Source organism: Colletotrichum godetiae, assembly GCF_030913485.1.
Source record: "Colletotrichum godetiae strain CBS 193.32 chromosome Unknown BDP55scaffold_26, whole genome shotgun sequence".
Lineage (NCBI taxonomy): Eukaryota > Fungi > Ascomycota > Sordariomycetes > Glomerellales > Glomerellaceae > Colletotrichum > Colletotrichum godetiae.
In genome coordinates, this window is record NW_026851274.1 from 632,787 (window position 1) to 654,456 (window position 21,670).

The 21,670-nt window shown below is 54.4% G+C and overlaps 11 protein-coding genes across 11 annotated transcripts; 6 read left to right on the plus strand and 5 right to left on the minus strand.

Moving 5' to 3' along the window:
• Window positions 1-694: 694 nt before the first annotated feature.
• On the minus strand, window positions 695-2,358 carry BDP55DRAFT_694824 (alcohol dehydrogenase GroES-like domain-containing protein; the record flags this gene model as incomplete). Its single annotated transcript, XM_060577395.1, has 9 exons — window positions 695-852; window positions 927-1,024; window positions 1,082-1,347; window positions 1,417-1,620; window positions 1,690-1,794; window positions 1,853-1,936; window positions 2,002-2,006; window positions 2,105-2,208; window positions 2,324-2,358. 9 exons carry the CDS (start codon window positions 2,356-2,358, stop codon window positions 695-697), a joined length of 1,059 nt encoding a protein of 352 aa, XP_060428451.1.
• Window positions 2,359-2,622: 264 nt separating this feature from the next.
• BDP55DRAFT_187015 (uncharacterized protein) lies at window positions 2,623-4,357 on the minus strand. Its single transcript, XM_060565855.1, has 2 exons — window positions 3,594-4,357; window positions 2,623-3,503 (listed from the first exon to the last, which is right to left on the minus strand). The coding sequence occupies exons 1-2, from the start codon at window positions 3,877-3,879 to the stop codon at window positions 2,776-2,778; spliced, it is 1,014 nt and encodes a 337-aa protein (XP_060428452.1). The 5' UTR covers window positions 3,880-4,357; the 3' UTR covers window positions 2,623-2,775.
• A 655-nt stretch (window positions 4,358-5,012) lies between these two features.
• BDP55DRAFT_554719 (Plectin/S10 domain-containing protein) lies at window positions 5,013-5,828 on the minus strand (the record flags this gene model as incomplete). Its single annotated transcript, XM_060569418.1, has 4 exons — window positions 5,013-5,110; window positions 5,170-5,211; window positions 5,395-5,719; window positions 5,790-5,828. 4 exons carry the CDS (start codon window positions 5,826-5,828, stop codon window positions 5,013-5,015), a joined length of 504 nt encoding a protein of 167 aa, XP_060428453.1.
• Window positions 5,829-6,284: 456 nt separating this feature from the next.
• BDP55DRAFT_729824 (telomere stability and silencing-domain-containing protein) lies at window positions 6,285-7,139 on the plus strand (the record flags this gene model as incomplete). Its single annotated transcript, XM_060579621.1, has 1 exon — window positions 6,285-7,139. The coding sequence occupies one exon, from the start codon at window positions 6,285-6,287 to the stop codon at window positions 7,137-7,139; it is 855 nt and encodes a 284-aa protein (XP_060428454.1).
• Window positions 7,140-7,485: 346 nt separating this feature from the next.
• On the minus strand, window positions 7,486-8,025 carry BDP55DRAFT_554457 (cytochrome c oxidase subunit 6B; the record flags this gene model as incomplete). The annotated part of the gene is made up of 4 exons (XM_060569392.1): window positions 7,486-7,520; window positions 7,570-7,633; window positions 7,690-7,802; window positions 7,977-8,025. The coding sequence occupies 4 exons, from the start codon at window positions 8,023-8,025 to the stop codon at window positions 7,486-7,488; spliced, it is 261 nt and encodes an 86-aa protein (XP_060428455.1).
• Window positions 8,026-8,378: 353 nt separating this feature from the next.
• BDP55DRAFT_729826 (uncharacterized protein) lies at window positions 8,379-8,882 on the plus strand (the record flags this gene model as incomplete). The annotated part of the gene is made up of 4 exons (XM_060579622.1): window positions 8,379-8,441; window positions 8,503-8,518; window positions 8,634-8,696; window positions 8,749-8,882. 4 exons carry the CDS (start codon window positions 8,379-8,381, stop codon window positions 8,880-8,882), a joined length of 276 nt encoding a protein of 91 aa, XP_060428456.1.
• Window positions 8,883-9,140: 258 nt separating this feature from the next.
• On the minus strand, window positions 9,141-9,768 carry BDP55DRAFT_554646 (peptidyl-prolyl cis-trans isomerase E; the record flags this gene model as incomplete). Its single annotated transcript, XM_060569412.1, has 2 exons — window positions 9,141-9,281; window positions 9,448-9,768. 2 exons carry the CDS (start codon window positions 9,766-9,768, stop codon window positions 9,141-9,143), a joined length of 462 nt encoding a protein of 153 aa, XP_060428457.1.
• A 535-nt stretch (window positions 9,769-10,303) lies between these two features.
• On the plus strand, window positions 10,304-14,637 carry BDP55DRAFT_584773 (uncharacterized protein). The gene is made up of 3 exons (XM_060570860.1): window positions 10,304-10,851; window positions 10,904-14,429; window positions 14,483-14,637. Exons 1-3 carry the CDS (start codon window positions 10,643-10,645, stop codon window positions 14,525-14,527), a joined length of 3,780 nt encoding a protein of 1,259 aa, XP_060428458.1. The 5' UTR covers window positions 10,304-10,642; the 3' UTR covers window positions 14,528-14,637.
• A 383-nt stretch (window positions 14,638-15,020) lies between these two features.
• On the plus strand, window positions 15,021-16,159 carry BDP55DRAFT_633258 (uncharacterized protein; the record flags this gene model as incomplete). The annotated part of the gene is made up of 2 exons (XM_060572530.1): window positions 15,021-15,168; window positions 15,258-16,159. 2 exons carry the CDS (start codon window positions 15,021-15,023, stop codon window positions 16,157-16,159), a joined length of 1,050 nt encoding a protein of 349 aa, XP_060428459.1.
• Window positions 16,160-17,160: 1,001 nt separating this feature from the next.
• Window positions 17,161-18,968, plus strand: BDP55DRAFT_729830 (cytochrome P450; the record flags this gene model as incomplete). The annotated part of the gene is made up of 2 exons (XM_060579623.1): window positions 17,161-17,616; window positions 17,685-18,968. 2 exons carry the CDS (start codon window positions 17,161-17,163, stop codon window positions 18,966-18,968), a joined length of 1,740 nt encoding a protein of 579 aa, XP_060428460.1.
• Window positions 18,969-19,323: 355 nt separating this feature from the next.
• On the plus strand, window positions 19,324-21,443 carry BDP55DRAFT_769520 (uncharacterized protein; the record flags this gene model as incomplete). The annotated part of the gene is made up of 5 exons (XM_060581059.1): window positions 19,324-19,722; window positions 19,852-20,119; window positions 20,186-20,399; window positions 20,501-20,884; window positions 21,008-21,443. Exons 1-5 carry the CDS (start codon window positions 19,405-19,407, stop codon window positions 21,441-21,443), a joined length of 1,620 nt encoding a protein of 539 aa, XP_060428461.1. The 5' UTR covers window positions 19,324-19,404.
• Between the last annotated feature and the right edge of the window lie 227 nt (window positions 21,444-21,670).

Here is a 21,670-nt window from a genome sequence, read left to right on the forward strand (position 1 = left end):
CGAGATCCTATTAGTTTTGATAGAAGGACCCTTTAGGACTGCGTAGAGTAGGCCAACATTCCAGCTGAGGCAGAGATACGTTTCCGGACTGGGGTCCGACATTGACGAGAAATCTGTGGTGATTTATCGCTCTTTAATTGTCGAGCAGGAAAAACTGGGTACATGGGAAAAAAGACGAACAGAACAAGAACAGGTTTCTATCTCTTCCTTCACCCCCCTTGAAAGGACCTTTTTTCTCTCTTTCGGATTCACTCCTCTGTCAAAACTCCGCAACCGTCGAGCCGCCCGCCCTACGCTATTCCCTCAACCAAAATTCTCAACCGCCAGACACCCAAAAGTCGTCATCAAGTCATCAACCGTTTCAAACAACCACCTGTTTCTGCGCCGCCGACCACCTTTTTCCAAAGTTCACAATTCGTCAACCGCCCGATTTGACCCCAACCGCTTGATTCGACAACAACCGCCCGTCTCGATCTACAGCCGTCCCACCAGCTTCTGACTCCGATCCGATGCTTGTCTAAGTGACGAAATGAGATGAGCCGAGCATGAGACTTTTTTTCCAACAAACAATATACGATCAAAAGGCAACTTTATGCTCGGGAGAGAGTGATAAACAAGGGGGGAGGGAGAGAGAGAGAGTGGGAAAGAAACCAGATCCTGTTCTGTCATGCTTGCGTTGCGGCACAGAGAGCCCTTACACTCCAGTAGCATCATCAAAAACAATCGCGGCCTTGATGGCGCTCTTGTTCTTGATGGACTCGAGAGCTTCGCCAAACTGCTCGAGCTTGAACGTCTTGTTGACGATGCCCTTGGTCTTGACCTTGCCCGAGTCAAGGTAGTCGATGGTGGCGGCTGCGTGAGAGTGAGTATAACTAGCCATTGACCATGCATACAGTAGGCGCAAAACTCAAAGATTTGATACGTACGGAACATGTAGGTCTCGGAGAAGGAGCCGAGAATGGTAATCTCGTCACCGAAAATCTTGGAAGGGGGCCATGAGACGCGGGCGGAGCTGTTGTAGACACTACAGTTTCGACATTATTAGCAACCGGACACACTGAACGGTGAGCTGCAGCCTTACCCGTAAACGACGAGCTTGCCGCCGCGACGGACGTAGTTGATGGCATCCTCGAGAATCTTGACGGAACCGGTAGCCTCGACTACGACGTCAAAGCCGTAGGGGTGGTCCTTCTGAAGCTGGGTGAACTGAACCTGGGGGTCGGAGCGCGACAATTCAACGTAGTTGTCGGCGGCATCCAAGCTGCGAGCGAGGTCCATCTTCAGACCTTGAGGAGCCGCAATCGTGACGTTGCAACCACCATTGTGGCGCATGAGTTGAGCGAGCATCTACATTAGAAGTACACCGGTCAGTCATTGGTGCACGGGGTGCCGTTTTCCGGCCGAGGTGGGACTCACGAGACCGGTGGGGCCAGCGCCGAACATGAGGACGCTTGATCCGAGGCGGGGCCGGATCTTGTCCAAGCCGTGGCAGGCGCAGGAAGCAGGCTCGAGAAGGGTGGCATCAACGTCGTTGAGGTTGTGGATCTTGAAGACTTTGCCGGCAGGGTACGCGCAGTATTCGGCGAAACCACCGTTCATGGTGACACCGTGAGCCTCGAACTGCAAAAGAAAAAAAAAGTGTTATTTCATCATCCGTCCGTGTAAGTGGTGAAGTGGGGCCGGGCATACGTGCTCGCAGAGCAAAAGCTCTCCACGTCGGCAGTAGAAGCACTCATTGCAGAGCTCACTGTTATCGGCAGCAACGCGGTCGCCGACCTTGAAGTCCTTGACTTTCTGTATCTTCTTGTCAGCAGCCATGTCGTCAGATGTTGTGAGCAATGAGGTTGCTTACAGGTCCGACCGCGGCAACGACACCAACAGTCTCATGGCCAGGGATCAGCGGGAACTTTGCAATGAACTCTCCCTCGTGAATGTGCTATCAACAATGTCAGTTACACCGCTAGAGGCCGACTGGAGGTCGCGAGGTTTCGGAGGTTTTACCAAGTCTGTGGCCTTCGTGTTAGTCGTACAGATCAAAGCAAAAGATCGTCCCAGCTTGCACAGCGTATGCAGTGGTAGACAAGAGAGAGTGTGATTTACTTACCAGTGCCACAAACACCGCAAGCCCTCACTTTGACCAGAACATCGTTCTCCCGAAGCTCAGGGAGAGGAACTTGGACAATTGACCAATCCTCGGGCTTCTCGTACCTGGATGAGGGGTCAGCTTAGCGCCGATGGAGGGGTAGATGATCCAGCGACAAAAGTCGCGTGAACTGTCACGCTGACCCGATGATCACACATGGTCGGTAGAGAGGAGCCATACCGGAGGGCCTTCATCTGCTTGGGAAGGTTTGACATATTGAAAGATTTTCGACCTGTATTCTGCTGGGTGGTAGGCGTGCTGTCATAGGTTGATGCTCGGTTAGCGAATGTCCTTATTGTAAGTGAAGCTCAGTCCATTTCAAAGCGGACAAGCAAGCATGGAAGCAAACAACGCAAAGTAGGGACTCACTGAATGACAGATAGAGTGAGGGGAAGCTTGATTTGGTGTCTCTACGGCAAGCTTTGGGAAGTGGAAATGGGAGCTATATATACGGCCTTCTTCGAGCAGCGCGGGGAATGGGCGCATCTTGGGACGGAGATGGGACCAGGGTCCAAGGTGTTGTTGGCTGGCGTGTCTAAGGTCAGGGTACCTACATCTAAACCCTCCCTTGAACTTGCATTGTACGCTCAAATCGGCGAGGTTCGATGGCTACACCGAGTGCATGTACCTCTTCATTCGTGCGTTGCCATCCGGCATATTGGCGTAGGTAGCTGCATCCCGCGTCCGCAGACGCATCCTCGACCATATCGACGCGCCACTCGGCCAACAAATGACGGTACATACACGAGACGGCATGCCACACCTCGAGCAAGACTCCAGCCTGGTCTGGCCAAACATTGATCGGTGAGGGTGAAAAGCACCTGAGAAAGAACGGAGCTGTTGGCAAACCACAGAGCTGAGCAAAGTGTAAACCCCCTGTCCGTCCAAAAATTGCCCCGCCCCCAGACTTTCAGCGGAGTTATTGCTGCAAACCTGGCGTCATCACGCAGGGCAGGGCTGCCACCAGCACCAGACTTCCAAGCCCGGGAAAGTCGGGAGGTAATGGCTTTGGGAGCAATCGAAAAGCAGAGAGAAGAATCGGAGTGTGAGGGGCAAGGCCATGGCAACGCATCCACAGATGAGCTTCCAACAACCGTCAGGCAGTCCAGCTGTCTAGCTCTTCCCATTGTATGGGGTCGACACTCTGTCATCGAGCCACTCAGAGACGCGAGAGCTAGCGAGGTGCATCCAAATTGGAGAGTGGGGAGCGTGCAACAAGTGCTGGTCTCGAATTGTAAGTGTGTGAGCCAGACAGTGACTACACCACTTCCATCATCAACAACACCATCTCTGCTTTCCCTTCCCGCCAGGTGGTCCACTTCCGCCGCTTTGCTTATCTCGCACTTCCGGCGCCCTTCCCCTGGTACACTACCTCAACAAAACACTCCCAGAGCCGGGCCAAGGAGAGAGGGAGAGTGGTGACACCCCATGGCACATGACATGAACTTACAGTAGTCTCCTCGTCTCGACCATGCCCCGGCGCCATGGCTCTTGCTGGTATCCGCGCCCGCGATTCTCTCTCCACGCGCTATCCTTGGAGTGCCCCCCTCGCCGGTTGTTCCCCGGTTTGCTGGCCTTGTAGCGCCAGACCTTGGCGTGGAGACGCTACCTCCACATGGAATCGACTTACGTACCGGGTTGGCACGAAGATAGTGGGATGGGTCGCTGAGTGCTCTGATATGTTTCTGAATTTCTGTCACCCTGAGGCTGGGCTTGGTTTGCGTTTGGTGGCTCATAGCTTAATCTTGTCTCTGACTATTGTTCTGTACGACAAGGTGCTGAGCATGATGGAATGTCCGTCCGTGCTGGCGCGGCTAGAGGAGAATCGAAGTTCGCTTGCAGCTCCCTGGGTTAGTCAATGTTCTGCCGCTGATGGTGTGGTGAAGCTGTGTGTAAGTTGATATCGGGTTGAGTTGTAAAAGGCATCGATTGAGTGAGGTGACTTTCATGGCAAGTACCCGTCCCCAAGACCTTGTCTTGCCTTCTCATCCCACGGGTCGGGGATGTCGAGGTAACCGCGTCCGGAAGCTGGCACAGGTGCAGATTGGAGGAGGCCAGGTACGTAGGAGTGAGGGGGAGGGGGATGAACCCTAACCTCTTACTGAACGAGGTGCAAGCAATGGCACCCAAGGCACGGCAGGACGTTGAGGAAGGCGTCCTGGTCTCTTCTGAGCCAATGCAGCACATCTCACTTGCTGAGACAAAGCCACACAACCAGACAGCATTTACAAAAGTGTGGAGAGGGTGCTTGAGTTCCGACCTTACGCGGGGGCACAATTGAGACTCTCGCCCATTCGGCGTCCAGAAACCTGGCAGTCATGAGATTTACGCAGTCACCGCCACTTCCCAATGGCCATACTAAGTTACTAACCCGCCTCGGGATTCCTCCAACTGGCCATCCCGTTCAACTTTCGAGGCTATCACGCATATTCGCTAAGGCAAGGGAACATCGCGCATTGCTTCTTTGCACAGAGGGGGCGGCGGCGCTACACACAAAACGCACTCATGTCTGGAACCATACGTTATTCGTGCAAAGCCTGCTGAAGCTATCCTACGTGCGTCGGCGCTTACCCCAGGCTCTCAACATTCCTTCATAGACGGACCCCTTTCTCGTCCATCCTCGACTTGAGAAACGCTTTGCGCATTGTCCTCGTTTCTTTTTCTCGTCTTTGCCTGGCCTCGACATGCAGAAGGGGTCTTGAGCGTGGCCTCTCGCAACTTCAGCACCACCCCACGTGCTAGCCGGCAGACACTGCTTGCTCATCACAGCGTGGTAAGAAGGACAAAAGGACGTTTCACAGTTTGGAGGAAGCGGCACAAGCCGCAGGCTGCAATTCATGACCTTTTGATGCAAACGATTTCCGAGGATCTAACCTCCAAACTCCCACGATGTTTCCCCCGTTGTCTGTGACGTTAACAGACGCGCGACTGTTCCGGCCATCCACTTTTTAGAGTACATGTCGGTGCCTTTTTGTTTCTGCCAATGCGTCTCGAGAGTAAAAGCCGATAGGAAAGAATCCTCTTACGAGGGGGGAGCGGCGCCACGGCCACGGCCAAAGCCACCACGGCTGTAAAATGTGTCAGCAAGAAAGATGTTCCAGCCCTTACTATGCGCCATATCGACATGGCGCAAAGCGTTCGAGGGGTTGAGGCTCACAATTGGGGCTCGAATCCACCAGGGGCACCACCCTCCTTGCCGCCCTCGCCAGCATCACGGCGGCGGTAGCCACCCTCACGGTCACCACGGTCACCTCCACGGCCACGGCCGCCAAAGGGTCTTCTCTCGCGCTCGCCCTCGCCGAGCATGCCGCGGGGAGGAGCGTGGGAGCGCTGCTGCTTGATGTGGGTGGCGGGGACAATCTCGGCGGGAAGGTGAAGCCACTCGCGGAGGTAGTCGAGACCCTCGGGGGTCAGGGTGTAGTAGTAGTACTGCCACGAGAACTGGGTCTTGACATAGCCGCGGGAGGTGAGCGACTGGCAGGCCTTGACGACGAACAGGTTCTTGGTGTCGATGTCGGGGTGCTTGGGGAGGTTGAAGTCCTTCTTCGCGACGAGGACACCCTCACGGAAGAGGTACTGTAATTTTCGTCGTCAGCAATCGCTATCCTCCCAATTTTTCAGCACGTCTGAAAATTGTAAATCTAACCTCGTGGATCTTCTTGCGGTCGGCCTTGGGGATCAACATCGTGGCGGTTGTCGTGGTCGCTGCTGGTCGATGAGTGGGATGTCTGATCGAGCGCTGTCGAGAACTAACAAAAAGTTTCGAAATTCGTCGTGGGAAGGTAGAATAGCCTAGTGGGCGTCAACCCTACGCGGAACGGACGAAGTGTGGGGCGCTTTGATGGCACGCAGAGTGGTCACGTGTAGATAACGCCTATTGATAAGTGGATGCATCCCCAAGGCCCGTCCGCCACACTTCCGTTCCTCAAGGCCCTGCGCCTCACTCGTTAGCTAGGTATCGGCGATAAGTCAGGCGCGGGTAATATTCATCCTTGTATCCAAACACTCAACATTTGCCTGCCACTTCACGTCGTCGTTCCGCCTTGAGACCGTCGCCCAGACATCGATTAAGTACTGCGTCGGCGCAAATCGACGAATCAACTACTTCAACCACGGACGCAAGGCATTCTGAACTCGCAAAATGGCTGTCAAGAACGTCAACGTATTCGTCAGTACCTTTGCTGGATTGGGCCTGCCATCGACACTGGTACTACCCGTTCCCTCGACGACGACCCTATGCGACCTGCGACAACAGCTTGACGAGCGACTGCCCACCACAGATAACCGCCTTATCCTAACGACCGTTTCCAACAAAAAACTGTCAACGTCATCCACCAAGCCAGTATCAGATCTTCTGTCGTCTACCGACGATGACTTTGTTTCTCTGCGGCTCTCAGTCCCGCTCTGCGGTGGCAAGGGTGGTTTCGGATCCCAGCTTCGAGCCGCTGGCGGTCGCATGTCCTCAAAGAAGAAGCGCAACCAAGGAGATGCCAACAACTCGAGCCGAAACCTTGACGGCAGACGTTTGCGGACCGTCACCGAGGCCAAGGCTCTGGCCGAGTACCTCGCCATCAAACCAGAGATGGAGAAAAAGGAGAAGGAGAAGCGTCGTGAAAGATGGGAGCAGATCGTCGAGCTTGCAGAGAAGCGCGAGGACGAGATCAAGAACGGCAGCAAAGGTCGCCTCGACGGAAAGTGGGTCGAGGACAAGGAAGAGTCCAACGAGAGAACCCGCGAAGCGGTACTTGCTGCCATGAAAGCCGGAAAGTACAAGGATAATCTCCTTGGTACGTCGCAAGGATCGACAGGATCAGAGGAGACGGACGAGGAGATGAGTGAGGAGGAGGAGGAGGAAGGCGGCAGCTCGAAGGAGTCAACCCCGCCGTCGGAACCGGCCAAGGCGCCCAAGGATAAGCCAAGGACGTTCTTTGGATTCGATGAGGATGATGAGTTTATGAGTTCTGACGAGGATGAAGTCAAAGGCAAGAAGAAGTGAGTCGACGAATCGCTTCGCCTCTCACAACCTCTTCACTGCTTTACTTCAAATATCTTCATCACACTGCTTGGCTTGGGTAAGGAGTTCAACGACAAATGAGAGCGCACGGAGTTTCTGGTCAGCCGGGTTAAAGGAACGGTATCAAGGTCCAAGGTTTTGTACAAATGATCAAATGGGCGGACACTACAGATAGTTTTCACGAAATCAAATTCGGCGCCCTGGAGCGTCATCAGCTTCGTCGCACGACACATCCCCCCATGCTCTATTTGAGGTCTCGATCCATCTCGAAGTAATACAGTCGCCCGGCTCCTCCGTCTAACCTGGTCACAACAGAGTCCAAATTTGCTTATGCGTCGAGCTTGACGGGGAAGCTGCCGGCCTCTGTTGTATGTCAGTATGCGTGCTTTTGAGATACGAACGGAGTGCTGACCTCTCTGCTCGTCCCAGCGGGTGTACCAGCCAGAGGGGCACAGAGAGCGGTAGCCGAGCCAGAACTGCGACAAGTTAGTTTTCTGTAGTCTTTCAACAAAAACTCGCGGACGGTCCGGACCTGGCGGCAAGGGGCAAAGTCCTCGCCCTTGGCGTTGATGCACTTGTGGTAGTCGACGTAGTTCTGCCAGCAGTGCTTGGTCTGGTTCATGTTCGGGTAGCGGGCATCGGTGCCTGTCCAGTTCATGTTAGATTCACGTCGCTCATCATTCCCGCTCTCAATTGAGGTGACGCTATCGCGGGTTTCGGTGGTTCGGGCGGAGGGTTCATACCGGCTATAGTGGTCATCAGTTAGCCTCGGAAAAAAGATCAGACCATAATTTGGAGAGGGATATTTCTTCAGCGTACCGGTAACGAACTTGAAGGGCTTGGTAACGAGCTCCTGATCGTCAGACATTTTGGCGGCTTGCGAGTTCAATTGACTGGGAGTCGGATCTGGTGATGGGGTCGAGTGGGCAGCGGCGTGCGATCGGTGTTGATGCTTTGAGAGCAATTGAATGGTCGTTTCTGCACCGAGAATCAGGTGGTGACGGGCGAGAACGGGTGGATGCCTGAAGATGGCCAATCGGGCCTCAGGCATTAGAAAGGTGGGTCGAGCTCGAGTCCAACATCAGACCAGACCGATGGAAGTCCAGTCCAACTTCTAAACACTCATTTTGAGATCCAATCCCGATCAACTACGCTCCCTCCCGCCGTACCGACAGGACCGAAAAATCTCCCCTCTTCAGACAAAAAAACAAAATCGCCAAAATGCGTCCTACTCTCGGTCTCCGTGCTTTCCGCCCGACTCTGCGCATGATGTCCCCTGTTCCCGTACGTTGAAATTTCGCCGGTCCGGATGAGCGCAATCGCTAATTCTCATGTCTCCCCTTAGGCCGAGGACCAAGTCGGTACGTCGACATCCGCCCCCAGCCATTGAAGGCTCCCACGATACCCGATATACATCTCGACGACAGACTATGGTGTTGCGAAATGAATAGCAGGAGCTGACAAAGTCGATCCTAGGCCACACCGTCTCCCAGAGACTGCGCAAGCTCCGCCAGATCCCCCCCGAACTGATCCCCCTCGGTACGTCATTGGACATTCAAGGTCACGTCAAATTGTTGTTGACGATACATAGGTGTTGTCGTTGGCTTCGCTCTGGCCGCTGCCACCTACTCCGTTGGACGTCACTTCATGACCGACAAGACCATCCGTCTCAAGCGCCAGGGCAAGTCTGCCGCCGACGCCGGCCACGGAGAGGAGCACCACTAAGCGAAGGTTATGAGGACGACGGGAGAACGGTTGACCATGGCGCTCATGTGTTATTAGGGAGGATCAGTTTGTATAAGTCTACGACAAAGACAGATCAAAAGCACCAGAGACGCTGCTTTCATTTCCTTTCTCACTGTGCTTCTCCGCCTCGAGTATTAGAGAAAAGCCGTGCCCCTTTTATATCTCAGTCAAATCATGTGAACGCCGTCGCTATGTAATTCGAATGAGGCTCCAATCGCCTCCGTTCACACCACATCTTCACTCTGGTCGTGGTCCTGCAACGTCGAGTCCCTCCAAACCTTGCATGGGGTCATCCCCGCGCATTTCAATTTGCGCCGTACCCTGATCGGTTGCCAATCCATCCTCCTCGCCAACAGCATGCTCTGCCAGCCAACCCTCCTATGATGAACGTCAGTAAGTTATTACAAAGCTTGATAAGCCAGAGTAAGCGAGGAGAGAAGCGAAAAACCAGAGTGGTGGAAATTGTGCTGAGGCAAGAAGAGAAGGATTTTGTAGAACAGGGAATGTAACGCGTGATGAGACGAAACTGTGAGAAATGACTAACTTGTTCCCATACAGCCTTCTTGCTGCCGAGGCCTTCTTCTGCGCTCTTGGGGACTTTGGCGGCTGACACCTTGATAACTCGTCCGAAGAATTCTGACTGATCCATGTTGTCGATAGCTTCTTTCGCATCCTCCGTGTCTTCATACTCAACATAGGCAAAGCCACGGTGAGGGTCTGTTGAGTTTGGCTTGTCGTTCTTGGGTAGCGATACGTCGGCGATTTCTCCAAAGGGGATGAATGCATCGTGAATGTTAGCGGCCGTCACGATCGAGGCCAGACCGCCCACGAAGACCGTCGACTTCCAGCGCGCCGCGTCCGTCATATTGGCTGGTAATGTAGTTGTTTGGCGGTAATTGAACTCGGTCAACTTGCTCGGCAACGCCTTGTGAAAATGAGCGCGGTTGGATGACAGTTGAGTGAATCTTTCAGATAGTAAGTGGAGTTTCTGCGCAAGAGCTGTTGTAAGTCTCTATTGGCTGAGATGGATCTTAGCTACCTGGAGCTGTGCCGTGGTTCTTTACGTGTCTGAGCTTGCAGTTACGTAAGCCATGTAGAGCAACATTTGCTCACTGCTTCCCCTCCACTCATAGTCCTTTCTCAATATTGAGTTTAGGACTCATCTTCTGCCAGGTATCCCTGTTTCCATGTCATAGTTGTTTTAATTTTATTCTACAGTTATTCACATTTAAATCTTGAATCAGGCGGTGGTAGGTTTCTGGCGAAAAAGAATGCATGGTAAATAGAGACCGCTTATGTAATGGGTTCCATGTCTCGCGCTTGCTCTCCGCCTCGAATTCTCCCTGCTGTGATGACGATGCACGTGACGCCACTTTTCCTGCTCAAGCCAGTTGAGAGGTGCACGGTCCAGTGCTAGGGGGCCATGGATGGCTGCGATTTAGGCCTTGGGGAGCTTGGGATGGGGCTGCAATCTGGCATCATATTTCCCTAAGGGCCAGCGTGCACTGTGACACTACCGCTTCAACGACTAATAGCCACCTCTCCCATAAGGCTTGGTTTATATTTTCTCAACTTCAGAGAATCTTGGCCCTCCTCGCCAGTTCTTCTTCTCAATCTCACGTCAACCAATGCCAATTCGCAGCTAGATTTGTCTTTCTTAGACTGGCTGACTTTCCTTATAGTAACGTCTCTCCCCTCCCTCCGAGTGCAGTCCTGGGGACTGAGTGATTCTCGCAAACATGGTTCGCCTTCGCGAGATCCCAAGGACCGCGGCTTTCGCCTGGTCCCCCGACCCGTCGAAGCCTCTTTTGATCACCGGCACTAGAGCTGGAGCTGTTGATGCCGACTTTTCTGATGAGACCAAGCTGGAGCTGTGGGACCTCAACCTTGACAACCAAGACCAAGGCCTCGAGCTGCAGCCCATAGCTAGCATCAGCACCGACTCGAGGTAGGCTTTCCTGCCAAACTACCAATCAAACATCTTGGCTCACGACACTTAGATTCTATGACCTCGCATGGGGACCGGCCGACTCCGATCATCCGAAGGGCATCATCGCAGGTGCCCTGGAAAATGGCTCTCTCGACTTGTGGGATGCCGAGAAGCTCATCGACGGAGCCGAGGATGCCTTCATGTCCCGCACAACGAAGCACACCGGTGCGATCAAGTCCCTTCAGTTTAACTCCCTCCGACCGAATATTCTTGCGACCGCCGGCGCAAAGGGAGAATTGTTCGTTTACGACATCAACGACGTGGAGAACCCATTCCGACTGGGAACCGCCGCTGCTCGCGCTGACGACCTCGAAGTTGTCGCATGGAACCGCAAGGTTGCGCACATTCTCGCTACTGGAGGTTCTGGCGGTTTTGTAACTGTCTGGGATCTGAAGACCAAGAAGGCCTCTTTGACCCTGAACAACAACAGAAAGCCCGTCAGCGCCATTGCGTGGGACCCCAACAACTCGACGAAGCTCCTGACCGCCACGCACGACGACACCGCTCCCGTCATCTTCCTTTGGGATCTCAGAAATGCCAATGCGCCCGAGAGGACGCTTCAGGGACACGAGCAGGGTATCCTTTCCCTGTCTTGGTGCCAGCAGGACAGCGATTTGCTACTTTCTTGCGGCAAGGACAACAGAACTCTGGTGTGGAACCCTCAAACGGGAGAGAGACTGGGAGAGTTCCCCGAGGTTACAAACTGGACCTTCCTCACTCGATTCAACCCATCCAACCCCAACCTTTCCGCCACCGCTGGGTTTGACGGCAAAATCACCGTCCAGACCCTCCAGAACACCAACCCTACGAACACGCAGGCCGCTACCAACAACAACCTCGATGGTGAAGACTTCTTTACCAGTGCTCAGACGCAGCCTCAGGGAGCGTCATTCTCCTTGAGCCAAGCTCCCAAGTGGTTCGAGCGTCCCGTCGGAGCCACCTTTGGCTTTGGTGGAAAACTCGTCATCTTCAAGCAAAATGCCCAGCAGAAGTCAACCAAGATCTCCATCTCCCAGTTCTCTGTTGACTCGTCCATCGGTGCCTCCACGGAAAAGTTCGAGGAGTCTCTGCAGTCAGGCGACATAGTCAGTCTGTGCGAGTCCCGTAAGGAACAGGCTAAGACCGAGGAGGAGAAAGCGGACTGGCTTGTCATGGAAACCCTTACTGGCGAGAACCCGCGCAAGCGCATTGTTGAGTACCTCGGATTCAACGAGGAAGAGATCACCAACGGAGTCTCAAGCAAAGAAGAGGCGAAGCCTGAAGATACCGCGGCGGACAAGGAGGAGGACACGAAGGAGGCAGAGAAGTCCGACAACATTTGGGGCGAGGCCGACGGAGAAGGAGAGGAAGATTTCTTGTCGAATCTCTCTGCAACCAAGGGCGCCAAGACGGACAGTCCTTTCCACCTGCTGGCTGATACGGATACCACAGTGGAAAAGTCCATCACCAAGGCTTTGATGCTCGGAAACTTTGCAAAGGCCACTGAGATCTCTCTCAAGGAACAGCGTTGGGCAGATGCTTTCCTCATTGCCAACTGCGGTGGACAGGAGCTGGTGGACAAGGTGCAGACTGCCTACCTTGCCAGCAAGGACGGTGTCCCAAGCTATGTCCGCTTGCTCGGATCGGTCATTGCCAAGAACCTGTGGGATGTTGTTTACAACGCCGATCTCGAGAACTGGAAGGAGTCAATGGCCGTTCTTTGCACGTTTTCTGACCCCAAGGAGTTCCCTGATCTCTGCGAGGCCCTTGGAGACCGGATCCTCGAGAACGGCTCCCGCAAGGATGCTTCTTTCTGTTTCCTCGTTGGGTCAAAGCTTGAGAAGGTTGTCTCCATCTGGATCACAGAGCTTGAGGAGGCCGAGCAGGCTGGCATGCAGGAGCCCAGCGACGATTCGACGTTCTCTGTGCACGCTCGATCGCTTCAGCATTTCATCGAGAAGGTGACTATCTTCCGTCAAGTCACCAAGTTCCAGGACTCTGGAAAGGAGCAATCCGCCGACTGGAAGCTTTCAGCTTTGTACGAAAAGTACACCGAGTATGCCGAGATCATTGCCGCTCACGGTCAACTCGTGGTTGCCCAAAAATACCTGGACTTGCTGCCCAAGGAGTACCCTGAGGCGCAGCTGGCGAGGGAGCGTCTGGCACGGGCTACAGGCAAGGCGGCCGTCTTGCAGGCCGCACCAAAGGCGGCGCCTGCTGCTGGACGTCGCCCGGGACAGCCCCCTGCGCCGGTCAACCCCCGGGCCACCCCCGGCTACCAGCCCTATCAGCCCGCAGCTCCTGCCCCGACTCCTGTCGGCGCTAGCCCGTACGCGCCGGCGGGACCGGCTCTCGTTGCAGCAACCGGACCGGCAGCTGCGTCCAACCCATATGCCCCGGCTGCCCCGGCGATTGGTGGCTACACACCTGCCGGCCAGTCACCTTACGCCCCAAGCCAAGGCTATCAGCCTCCTGTCGCCCAGCCGTCTTACCAAGCACCCTCGGGCTATGGACCGCCTCCCTCAAACTTCGGCTCCGTGCCGCCGCCGCCGCGGAACTCCACGCCTACTACGTCCTTCCGCCCCAAGGAGAGTTGGAATGATGTGCCTTTGGTTGCCAAGGCACCTCCTCCAAGGAAGACCACTCCTAGTGTCTCTGCAATCTCTTCGCCGTTCTCTCAGCAACCTAATCAGCCGGGTCCCCCGCCTCAGAGCCCGTACGGACGCAGTGGTTCAACGCCTCCTCCTCCTCCGCCCAAGGGCCCAGCCCCGCCTCGTGTCACGTCTCCTTTGGCTGGACCTCCCCAGACTTTCCAAGCCCCGCCTAGGCCAACATCATCGGCTTCGAACGCATACGCTCCTCCGCCCCCTCAGCCCGGCGCGATGCCTTCGTCCATGCCACCACCATCCATGCCTCGCACTGCGTCTCCATACAATCCTCCTCCATCTGGCCCTGCTCCTTCTAACCGCTACGCACCCGCTCCCTCGGCCCAACCGCAAGCAAGCCAACCACCCATGGGGTCCTCAATGCCACCTCCCGGAAGCCAGCCTCCCCCGAGAAATCCCTATGCGCCACCGCCCCAATCGACGGGCACACCGCAGAACCAGTACGCGCCTTCGCCGTACGGAGCCCCGCCTGCTGCAGCCTCGAGGCCGCCTACTGGCCCTCCTCCTCCCTTCGGGGGGCCGCCGCCTGCTGCCAGAGCTCAGCCGACCCCTCCTCCCCCGAAGGCGGCTGCTCCGCCCAAGGCCAGGCACCCCGCTGGTGACCGATCGCACATTCCAGCTCACGCCCAGCGACTGGTTGATGCCCTCAGCTCGGATATGCAACGTGTAGCTTCTCGAGCGCCTTCATCCTTTGCTGCGCAAGTCAAGGATACCCAGAAGCGCCTCAATCTATTGTTTGATCACTTGAACAACGAGGAGCTGGTCAAGCCTGACACCATCGATCAACTTTGTGCTTTGGGCGAGTCCATTGAGCAGAAAAATTACGAGGTTGCCCACAAGATCCAAGTTGAGATCCAGCGGGACAAGACTGATGAATGTGGTAACTGGATGGTAAGTTTGCTGCTTTGACACTTGACTCAATACTTACTAACATCTTATCCCAGGTCGGTGTGAAGCGTTTGATCAGCATGAGCAAAGCCACTCCATGAGTGCTCTCTAGAAGTTAAGGGGGTGGGATGTCATGGGGCATTAGACGTTGATGATAGCCAACTGCGCTTTTACGTATACATTAGAGCTTAAATCGAATGTTGACACTGTGATTGATTGTTTGCAATGCTGCCGTAGTATGGATGCTCAGATAAATCAGACTCACGACAGTCAGAGGAAACATGATTAAAACGAAATCTCGACTGAGAGAGTGAACAGCTCTCCAATTAGACGAATTAAGCGCTGGGTTGACTATGAATTCAAATCTTGGAGCAACTAAGATTGTTCACTGCGTTAGGAGCATCTGCCTATGGTTTTCCACGCCAATACCTCTTTTGTTTGCAGGACGTTCTTGAGTGGCTTTGCGGCTGGAGCTCCCTGAGCTGGTCCTTTCCAAGATAAGATAAGCGCGGGCGGGTTAAAGCCAACATCATCCACAAAACGTCACACCTCGACAACCTGTCACCCCACAGTCAACAAACCAAACCACCCAAGATGACGGAGTCAACGCCAGAGGATGCCGCGGCTCAGCGCGCAGCCGAACAGATTCGTCTGCGCAAGGCGAAACGCGAGGCAAAAATTCGTGCCGGTGGTACAGCGAGACTCAACAAGATTACTGGTCTTGGTGGAGGACTCCAGCGAGGTACGACGACCCAACCCTTCTCGCCAGCTTGCGTAACTGCAGACGACAATTTTGAGCTTCACAAATGCTAATTCTTGGCTTCTATCCAGATGAGCCCGTATCGACGCCTCCGTCAGCATCATCGTCCCCAGCTCCTGCCACGTCGGGTCTGCCGAAGCCCAACGTGAGCGTCGACCATGCAGACCCCGAGGAAATCGACATTTCCCAGCACTACTACGAACCAGCCTCAACACCCCGTCCCTCTACTGCTGGACCACCCTTCGATCCCAACTCCATGAACGAGGACCAGCTTCGACAAATGATGCTCGGCTTCGAGGGCCCTGGTGCGGGCGGAGCCCCGCCCAACCCTTTTGCGGGTCCTGGTATGGGAGGAGGCATGCCCGGCGGCGAAGACGATCCCTTGATGAAGATGCTCTCTCAGATGATGGCCGGTGGCGGCGGCCCTGGCGGAATGCCAGGCTTCCCTGGCGCCGGTGGTGCGCAGGGTGGTTTCCCTGCGGGATTCCCTGGTATGACTGGCATGCCCGGTATGCCCGGTATGCAAACGCCCGAACAGGCCAAGGCCGCTTCGTCCGCCTACCTCTGGCGCATCGTCCACGCCGTCTTTGCAATCTCCCTTGGTCTCTACATCGCCCTCACGACGACCTTCTCCGGCAGTAAGCTCGAACGTGAGCGCACGGCGCTGTCTTACAACTACCCTACAGGCAGCGATGAGGCGGTTGCGGACGTGAATAGTATGGAAAAGGGCCGCGAAATTTTCTTCTGGATCTTCGCGACAACCGAAGCTGTGTTGCTTACGACAAGGTTCTTCATTGAGCGTGGACGGGCGCCTCCGCCAGGCATGTTGTGGACTGTTGTGGGATTCTTGCCTGGATCGATCAAGACTTATGCCGAGACTGCGTTGCGATACGGACAGATCTTCTTGACGGTGAGGAGCGATATCCTCGTCTGTGTGTTCGTCTTGGGTCTTGCTTCGTTGATTCGCGGATGAAGTCGCCGGTTGAGATGATCGACTGGTTAGGAGCAAGTTTAGGTAGAGGGTACTTCAGTCAAAGTTGAATTCGACCAGCCTCCAAGCATATTGGTCGATGCAGTATTTCTACCTAGAGTGCAATCCTTCATCTATTGAAAAATTCGGAAGCCCAAAGAAGCTCTTGTGGGAAGCCATGTGTGAAAAGCCCGTGTGACTGTGTTCGACCCCATACAATGTGCCAGTCCCAGATCTTTGATCCTAGCATTGCCATGGAGGTCTTATTTCACCTAGAATATAACCTGGCTAGCGATGATAGTGCTACAAGTATGAATTTTAATACTGGTAGTTGCGGACACGGAGGCGGAGGCGGTCCCGGACAACACCAACATTGCGCCTCGCCCGGACTTTTCCAACAGATCCGCAAGGCGACGAGAAAGAAGTTAGAGTTAGCAACAGAGGCACTCAGCCGAAATTCCGCCATGAGCACACTATCCTTTTTTGTATTCATTCATCTAGAAGTAAGGGGATAGGGTTGACTCTTGGCGCGAAGGCTAGACGCCCTGGCCGCCCACTTCCTCGCACTCAAGTGCCGTGTCCGTTTGCTTGGCTACGTTACGAGATTTACAAATGTTAGTCCGCCCGGAGGCCGTCTTTAAATTCAAAATATCCCTGTTGTAGTCAGTGTGGCTAGGATTGTTCCCCAGAACCGTTGCAGATCCATAATTCTATAGATTTTGTGATTAGAGGAGTTGCCCGAAGGCCACTGCGCAGTCGGTCATTGACAATCCGAGTACTCCAAGCGGGTGTAACATTTACCTTGCCTCCAGCGGAGTCTCCAATGGAGTCTATCTTGACGGAGAATAATGAAGGTCCCGAGCATTCTCATCTTAGAGTTGGGAGAAGAGCATGTATCATATAAGACAGCTTCTTGCCTTTCCGGGAGGTCTGATGTTTTCCCCTAACATGATCATATTCTCAAACCTGTGTAACTAGGAAACACTTTGACAAACGAAACGAACATGGCAGGACTTGCAGCCATCGCCGCAGCCGTAGCGGCAGCCGCCCTCCTCCTCCGCTCCGTCTACCTCTGGCTCATGCCCAAACCCATCCCAGGCCTCCCGCACAACAAGGACTCAGCGGGTCGTATTTCGGGCGACGTCCCTTACTTTGCAGAATACGACAAGGCGGCGCGCTTCCGGACGAGGTTCTTCTACGACCTGGTGGCCAAACACAAGTCGGCCGTCGTGCAGGTCCTCTTGCCCTTCTCGAAGCCCCTCGTTATTGTCGCGGACTATCGCGAGTCGAGGGATCTCATGGCGAAGCGGAGCAAAGAGCTCAGTCGCGGGTACATGAACAATGTGGCGTGGCAGGGTTTCTTGTCGGAGCACTTTGTTGCCATGGAAGATGCTCACCCTTCGTTTAAGACGTCAAGATTTCTTACCAAGGATTTGATGACAAATAGTTTTCTTCACTCTGTAAGATATTCCCTCTTGATATCCCCTTCTTAGCACCATATGAATACAAGAATACTAACGTCCTCTAGGTATCTGCCCCGGCATCTCATGTAGCAATCTCCGACTTCATCCGACTATGGAAACGCAAGGCAGCTCTCGCGCAGGGGCTGCCATTCGAGACCGTCGAGGACTTGGAGGGCCTCACCTACGATATCATGATGACCGCCGTCTTTGGGGTCGGGTACGAGGAGAGCACTATGACAAAGTACTCCAAGCTCTTGGAGGACGCCAACGAAGACAGCATCAACCCAGGCGGCTCGTCCGCACAAGTTGCCAAATTCCCGTCCCCCGAGACCCCGGCCTTGGTGAAAGCTCTCCACGCCCTCAACGTCTCCATCACGGCGGTCTTTGGCTCCGTATTCCCTAAGCTGTCCGTCTTCATCGAGAACCTGAAGCCCAAAGCGCGCCAGGCTCTGAAGTTGAAGAAGGACGCAGTACAGACCCAGATCGATGCCGCCGTCAAGAGGGCCGCCAAGGGGGTTTCATCGGAGCACAAGTCGGCAGTAGACTACGTCGTTTCTCGCGAGAAGACGGCAGCGATCGAGGAAGGTCGAGAGCCCAAGTACAATGGCATGCGTCTAAACGACATGCTTTGGGGATACATCGCCGGCGGCCAGGACTCTACCCATAGCACCTTATGCTTCACGGTCAAATACCTCGGCGCACACCAGGAAGCCCAGCAAAAGCTGCGAAGCGCCCTACGATCTACTTACACCGAACCATACGCACAGAAGCGCGAACCCACCATCGAAGAGATCCTCAGGACTCAGGTGCCCTACTTGGACGCCTTTATCGAGGAAACGCTGCGCCTGTGTAGTCCTGCGGGCGCCATCACTAAGGAAACCGTTCGCGACATTAACGTCCTTGGCCACATCATCCCCAAGGGCACGACAATCATGTTCCTCCTGACAGGCCCGACCTTCGTCCAGCCAGGCGTCCCCGTCGATGACGCAAAACGCAGTGAGACCTCGCAAAAGGCTTCGAGCGAGGGCGTCGGCGACTGGTCACATAGCGATTTCCCGGCCGAGGATTTCGCCCCTGAGCGGTGGTTGCAGCAGGCTGAGGGAGAGGGCGAGGCAGTCAAGTTCAACAACAACGCGGGACCGTTTATGAGTTTCAGCAGCGGACCTAGGGGCTGCTGGGGTAAACGGTTGGCGTACCTGGAGCTGAGGATGATTGTGACGCTTTTGGTGTGGAACTTGGAGTTTTTGAAGTTGCCTGCCGAGTTGGAGGATCCTGGATTGACAGAGGGGCTTTTCACGAAGCCCAAGTCTAGTATGATTAAGTTGAGGGTCATTTCTGATGCGGAATGATTTTAGGATTCCTCTTTGTAAAAGTCGATAACAATGTACCTGTCATGAGAAGTCTTGCCTGTATCTCCCTAGTCTCGTGCGTGAACGACCCTTTTGAATATGTACAAACTCAGTCTGTTCCCTCATTATGCTGTGCGATTTTTCGACAACGAGCTTGCGCTCGCCTATAGCAATGTGCGCCACAGCCTGCTCTTCTACCGAAGGTCCATCCAGCCTGTTACCAACGCATCATGACAGTGCCTGGCTGACTTGTGTAACTTACGCCAGGCTGCCATTTCGTTCCGAGCCTTTCTACACACGTAGTCCGCACTTCCCATACGATCTGGAGTCGTTCCACAGTCAACCATCGGATACACCATGATGATGGAGCATCATCAGGGGCAAGAACAATATCTCCTGGATTCCTATCGACAGCATACAGACGAGTCCGTCCATCATGAGGATTCCGCCGAGGCCAGAAAACATGACTAGTCGACTTCAAGCGGCATCGAAACATCAATGGTTGACTCTGCCCAGGCCTCTGCCCAGGCTTCTGTCCACCGAGACAGGTTGCTGCGACGTTCCTTTTTCCACACCAGAGCAACTCCCAACGACTGAAGACGAAGACGCCGAAGCGTCAGCAATTATCCCCGGAAACCACCCTATCGAAGCCACCCACTTCTGGTGGTACTGGGATTTTGCAGGCGCCGTATTTGCCGTCATTTGCATGATCCTCATCGCCGTGACTCTCTCCAAAGCCAACGGAAGTCCGCTGGTCGCTTGACCCTTGCTCGTATCCCCCAACACTATCGTCGCCGTGTTGACGACCGTTGCGAGGACGGCTCTCCTGGTGCCGCTGGGGAGCAGCATCAGCCAGCTCAAGTGGAGGCACTTACTACTCAAGGTCCGACCCCTCGAACATCTCCAACTATTTGACAACGCGAGCCGGGGCCCGTGGGGTTCGATCCTGATGATACGACATCTACTCGTTCAGTCGAAGCTGGCCTGCGCCCTATCTCTGGCCACCATTCTCATGCTCGGCATCTCCCCGAGCGCGCAGCAGATCCTCGAATACCCTACCTTATACCAGGAACTCCAGCACCTTGATGTTGCCATTGGCAGGGCCGATAAGTACTTCTCAAAGGGCTTTCGTCAACTACCCTTTCAGACTAGTAAGTGGCATACACCGAGCGGATGAAGTGAAGTGTGGATCTGGACTGACATACACTCGGTCACAGGGCAAAATAGAGATCCGAACGAAGATCTACCGGCATTTCAAAGCAAAGTTCTTCAAGCCCTTGCAGGTACCTCATCTCAACCGCAGTTTCTCTGCCCGCCGGCAGCGAATCGCTGCAGTTGGGGCGAGTTTAGCACGCCGGCCGTGTGTCGAGCCTTTCGCAACGTGACGGAGCAGACCATTCGAAACTGCGACGATCCGGGCTCGCCACTGCAGTATTGCAACTTTCCATCCCGTTGAGCGATGACTGACCCCGTGAAAATGATGCCACGTACCAAATATCAATGAGATATATCGATCACGATGCGTATCTCAGTGCACTGGTCTCATCTATGCTTAACACAATCTTCCTGCCCTTCAAGAACCAAGACGGTTGGATCGGGCAGTTCATCGTCCTCCGACACCCAGGTAAGAAGTGGGAAGACAAGGGCGAGTGGTTTTCCCCGAGCAATCCTACCACGCCGGAAGTCCTCGACACGGACTTCAGGCGGTGTCGAAAGACTTACCGGGGCGTGAATGCCACAAATGGCGTGATCGAGATCCGCGACGAGAACGTCGCCGAGTCCTTTCTTCAGTTCCATGAGAGGATAGACACTGACAAGGACAACCCCTACGACGTTGACGTCTTCGAGACGTTGGACGGGGGAGACAGATACGAGTTCACGAGGACATTGGCGTCCGAATTGCCCAGTTATCTGGAGTATATCCTCACGACCGAATACAGAGAACGCCCAGGAAATTGAGCCACCAACAAAGCGACGGCGAACTCGCCGATGCAAATGCAGCACCTCCTGTACCGGGCTGACATGGCCAATCTCACCAGGAACTTTAAGGTGGTCCTCATGGATCAAGCGCGTAGCAGCGACCCAGGGGACGACCGCAACGCGACGACGTTTATGCAGGGGCAGCAATTCGGCAGTATGACCTTTATACGAGTGCGGTGGGCGTGGTTCGCCGTTCCCGTGGCAGCAGTGGTGCTGGGGCTGGGCTTGTTCTTGACGACTGTCGTCTTGACCAGGCAGACGCCGTTGCTGAAGGATTCTCTTCTCGCTCTGTTGTTTTATCCTCTGAGAGACTGGGAGCAAGATGAAATCTATGTGGAGGGAGCGCAGGCGAGCGAGAAGCCACAGAAGCTTGCGGGAAGCCTGCATGGGAGGCTTGAGACTGATGAGGGTCGTTACAGGATTGTCAAGCAAGAGAATGTTGCCAAAGATGAACCGAAAGGGGATTTCAGTTGCGGAGAGCAGCAGGGAGCGTGAACCTTGTAAGTCGATGGAGCGCTACCATCATTCCGAGTTGAGTCGACTATTTCACGTTTGAGAAGTAGCAGCTAACCAGTCAAGTGGGCGAGAAAATGGGATGCCGCCTAATACCCTCCCTATTACTTATCCTACTGTTTTTATTACTACTACCATTATTATTATCATTGTTTCATCTATGTTATACTTCTTAAGCGATATTCTATATCAAATATTTTCAAGATAAA